The sequence below is a fragment of the Impatiens glandulifera genome, chromosome 3, assembly GCF_907164915.1.
Source record: "Impatiens glandulifera chromosome 3, dImpGla2.1, whole genome shotgun sequence".
Classification (NCBI taxonomy): domain Eukaryota; kingdom Viridiplantae; phylum Streptophyta; class Magnoliopsida; order Ericales; family Balsaminaceae; genus Impatiens; species Impatiens glandulifera.
The window spans coordinates 53,104,159-53,109,287 of NC_061864.1; the positions used below are offsets into that span (position 1 = coordinate 53,104,159).

At 25.4% G+C, this 5,129-nt stretch overlaps 1 protein-coding gene across 1 annotated transcript; it reads right to left on the reverse strand.

The window, feature by feature from the left end:
• Positions 1-1,410: 1,410 nt before the first annotated feature.
• Positions 1,411-2,565, reverse strand: LOC124930376 (expansin-like A2). Its single transcript, XM_047470727.1, has 5 exons — positions 2,430-2,565; positions 2,189-2,337; positions 1,968-2,146; positions 1,735-1,867; positions 1,411-1,659 (listed from the first exon to the last, which is right to left on the reverse strand). Exons 1-5 carry the CDS (start codon positions 2,563-2,565, stop codon positions 1,411-1,413), a joined length of 846 nt encoding a protein of 281 aa, XP_047326683.1.
• Between the last annotated feature and the right edge of the window lie 2,564 nt (positions 2,566-5,129).

A 5,129-nucleotide genomic window follows, 5' to 3' on the forward strand; every position in this document is an offset into this window, starting at 1 on the left:
TAATCTAAACAATAACAAATCTAAATCAAACTACCAAACAAATAATCTAAACTAGCCTAAATCTAGATAATATAAACTACATTATAAGAAATCTAAATCTAATAATAAACAACAAAAAAAAACAAATCAATCTAACCTGAACGCGAGAAGACAAAGAAGAGAAGAGGCGGTGGAGGAGGCGGCTGCGGCGCGGAAGAGAGAGAAAGGAGAGAGTCGAATGAAAAAGAGAAGGGTTAGAGTTTGTATTTATAGAGGTAGTTACCGAAGGTTTTCATATTACTTTCGGTTTTGATATTAGTCAAAACCGAAGGTTTATTGAAAAACCTTCGGAAATAACCATCACCAAACATAGAATTATTTTTCATTTTTTTGGGGTAAGTCAAAACCGAAGGTTATTGGAAAACCTTCGCAACAAAGAATTTCAGAAAAGGTAAAACCAAAAGTTCTTTGAATAACCTTCGCAATTAAAAATCTTAGGAATTGCAAAACCGAAGGTTTTTTTAAAAACCTTCACAATTAACCCACATCCAACACTTACAATTATTTGTGGTTTTGGGAAGGTAAAAACCGAAAGTTCTACAAAGAACTTCCGGTACTAATTAGTAAAACCGAAAGTTTTACACCCCTCTCGGAATCTATTTTTAATACCGAAAGATTTGTTCCTCTCGGAAGTATTTAGGAGAGTTTTATAAAACCTTCGGTAAAAACCGTCGGTAAAGGTCGAATTTTTACCAGTGTAACATCTTAAACTTTAAAAAGACAAAAAGATAATTGTCCTTTTTTTTCTTAAACACTTAGCAAAACGTTTTTCATCTAGAAATTCTTTCTCATTATTATGTATATTTTAAAATTACTAATGGATTTATCTTATAAATTATAAATACATAATTTAAACTAATTTATTATATTATTTTTTAAAAATAAAATTCTAACACTAAAATGATAAGAATTAATAAATTTTATAAATACAATTTTAATTATATTATTTTAAAATAATAAATATTTATTATATATTTTAAAAATATAAATACATATATTTAAATAATAAAGAGTGACTATTAATTTGAAAAAGAAAAGAGAGGGGCATTAATTTCTTCTATCCTTCCTCTGGCCGAATCTTATTGCTTGAATTGAATGCAAATGATTCTTTTTTTACAATTGATTGTAATATTGTTCATCATTAATAAATAATATATTTGAGGTATTATTGTATGTTCAACTTTCAACCCAAATCAAACAAACTAAACAGTAATTTAGTGATGATAATGGTGCTTCATCAATCAATGATGTTATTATTATATATGATGTGTTTTCAGCTTACAGAAAAGAAGAAATATATCAGACAAATCCTCTCTTTAATTTTACTGGTTGTTGTACTTAATAATTATTAATGTTTGGTGATATTCATCTTCAGATTTGTTCTTCATCGCAAGGTGAGCATCCTTCCCGAGCTATTTCCGTTATTTGAAGGCCGGAATCGTACATGGATCCCGGTGTCCAGTTCGCCGGAAGAACACTATGTTTCGTATAAATCCACTTCCCGTCGAACCCTGAGGTCACCACCATTCTCATTTGCAATGCGCCGCTTGGGACTCTGCTCGTCGCCCACACCGCATCGTTGCCTCGCCGGTTCAAACTACTCCAGTCCAAAGAACCAACCTGCATAACCAACCAATTTCACATTTATATTTATGTTCAAATCAAATCATGAACGAATGAATCAATTCAAGTCACCTGAGCCACGTCAACTTCGACAATCTCTGTCTGACCGCCTTGAAAGATGAATTTGAGGGCGAGATAGCTTGGCCTATGGCTACTCTCATCCACATTGATTGTCAAGTTCTTGTTCTTGTATTCACATGGTATTCTGTTCCCATCAAATAATAATACACACCAGGTTTTTGTATGTTATTACCAAGTATTAAAAACCAAAAAAAAAAAACAGGTCAAATGGATTGATTTCAAACCTTCTGTATTGGACATCGAGAATACCCTGACGGAGAATATCGCGCTCTTTGCCCTTGTTAGCCATGGCGACAAAAGCACTACGGGTAAGGACAAAATCTGTGTTTTTGTCATTGTTGAGATCTGTCACTATCACCTTCGTCCCCTGTTTACTACACAGAGTGGCGTTCTTGCAACTTATCTACACAAACAAATTAACCAAAACAATCAATCCAAGCCCTACCCAACCCAAATATAGGAAATGGGGAAACACCAGACCCACATTAAAACAGGAACCACAGCCAGCTCCTTTTTTGTAGATGGAAGGAGAAGCAGCAGCGACCATTCCGTTACTGAAACTTGTGGTTAGAGAACCATACCCACAAGCCCCACCTGCAGCATTAATTATGGATCCATCTAATTTGTCAAATCAATTAAAAATGAAGAGTTTATGACGATGATGAAGAAGATGAATTCTTTCTTACGAGAAATGGCATAATCGCCGGAGAAGTAGGCGACCTTGGAGTTATGCAGGCATCGATCACATGCCGCAGTTGCAGAAGAAGAAACTATGAGGACGAAGAAGAAATGGAGGAAACAAAAATATGTTGAAGAATACATTATGTCTGGTTTTAGTGGGAGAGGAAGGTCTATAGTGCACTATATATATATTATGCTTGTTTGTTTGATAATATCATCTACAAAGAAAATAAAATAATATTTACGTTAAAGTTCTTCATTTAATAATATTATTTGTGTCATTAAAGTCATCCAAAATAACACATTTTACTTTCTAATTAGTTATTTATAAATCATTCTTTAAAAAAGCACATAAAAGATAAATAAAAATACAATAAAAAACTGTAAGAACAAAAGTTTGAGAAATATTATTTGACATTACACTTATTTTCGTTTGCTTGTAAGTTTTTTCTACTATGAAATTGATCATCCAACCAACTTTTAAGTAAAAAATGATTTTTTATAATATTGGGATGCAAGTAAAATATTGAATGATGAGTTCAATAACAAATATTTTACTAACCAACTTTTCAAACAAATTGTATATAAGTCTGTTATTTAATAACATAACCATAATTAGATATAAATTTTTATTATTTAATTATATTAAATATTTAAAACAAAGCAAAATAATATAGAAAGTAAAAGTATAATAAACCAAACATTAAAAGTTTTTTTTATAATATAGGGATGCAAATTTAATATTGAATGATTAGTAAAATATATTTTACTAATCAACTTTCTAAATAAATTGTACATCAGTCAAAGTTATTTAATGACATAATCATAATTAGATAAAATTTATATTATTTAATTACATTAAATATTTAAAACAAAGCAAAATAATATAGAAAGTAAAAGTATGATAAACCAAACATTAAAAAGTTATTTTTTTTATAATATAGGGATACAAATTTAATATTGAATGATTAGTAACTTTCTAAATAAATTGTACATCAGTCAAAGTTATTTAATGACATAATCATAATTAGATAAAATTTATATTATTTAATTACATTAAATATTTAAAACAAAATAAAATAATAAAGAAAGTAAAGTATGATAAACCAAAAATTTTAAAGTTGTTATTTTGTTTGGAAAAATCAAGTTTTTAAATTATTTGGGAATTGACGCATTCTTTTGCTAATGAGAGAAAGAAAGGAAGAAACGCTAACAGCATTGTAAATAGTAAATAAATGCCGTAATTAGTAAATAGAACTATTTTTCAATCCAGTCACGTAATATTCATGTTTTCGCAATATATTCACATCTTTATTCATTTTCTCAAAATATTTATATTTTTTATAAACTTATAATTAAGTCATTAATTATACATTTTCTAATAATTAAAAATCTCAAACAAATATTAATATATTATATTTATATAATTAAATTAATAATATTTAATCAATTTAAATAAAATAAATTTAAATATTATAAATTAAAATAAAATATATATTATATAAATATTAAAATTACAAACATATTTTATCTTTACTTAATTTTATAATTATAATTTATATGATTAAAATTCAACAAGTTAAATTAAATAATTTAAATATATATATATACACTACATTAAATTAAAATTATATAAATAAAATTAAATTACATATATAAAATACACATTTTATTTTAATGTTTACCTAAGATATTTTATTTTAGTTTATAATATTTATTTAAATTATTTAATTTATAATTCTTAATTAATTGATTAGTTGAAAATTTTAAATTGCATAAGTTTAATTTTAATTATATACATATTATATTTATAAAATTAAATATTTAAATAAAAAAATTATATAAATATTAAAATAAAATGTACAAAAATAAATTAAGTTGTATAATAAAATTAAATTATGTCCTAATCATCTAAAAAGAATTCATGTCTTATAATAAAATTAAATATAATATATTTATAAAATTAAGTAAAGATAAAAACGAATAATTCAAATAAATATATTATATATAATGTATAAAGATAAAATAAAATTGTAATAATAAAATAAGATGTATAAAGATAAATAAAGTTATATTTTAATTTTATCTTTTATGTAATATATTTTATTTTAATGTATAATATTTATTTGAATTATTTAAAACAAAGCAAAATAATATAGAAAGTAAAAATAGGATAAACCAAACATTAAAAAGTTGTTTTTTTTATAATATTGGGAGTGATAAAGAGAACGAATTTAATTAGAGAATTTGGTTAGGGAATGACTTGGTATCACCTTTATATTATATTGGTTGGAAAATATAAAAGTGGGAGGAAAGAGAGAAATTATTTGATTTTTTCATCGAATAAGATTATGTCAAGTCATTTCCTCACCAAAGTCCCTTATCTAATCATTTCTCTATTTTACTAATCAACTTTTTAAACAAATTGTACATCAGTCTAATTATTTAATAACATAATCATAATTACATAAAATTTATATTATTTAATTACACTAAATATTTAAAACAAAGTAAAATAATAAAGAAAGTAGAAATATGTTAAATCAAACATTTAAAAGTTGTTTATGGAAAAATCTAAGTTTTTAAATTATTTGAAAACTGACCCGTATTCTTTTACTAATGAGAGAGAAAGAAAGACCACAAGCATAAGCATAAATTGAACTATTTTCCTTCTATTCACGTTATAATCATTTTTTTTTATTATA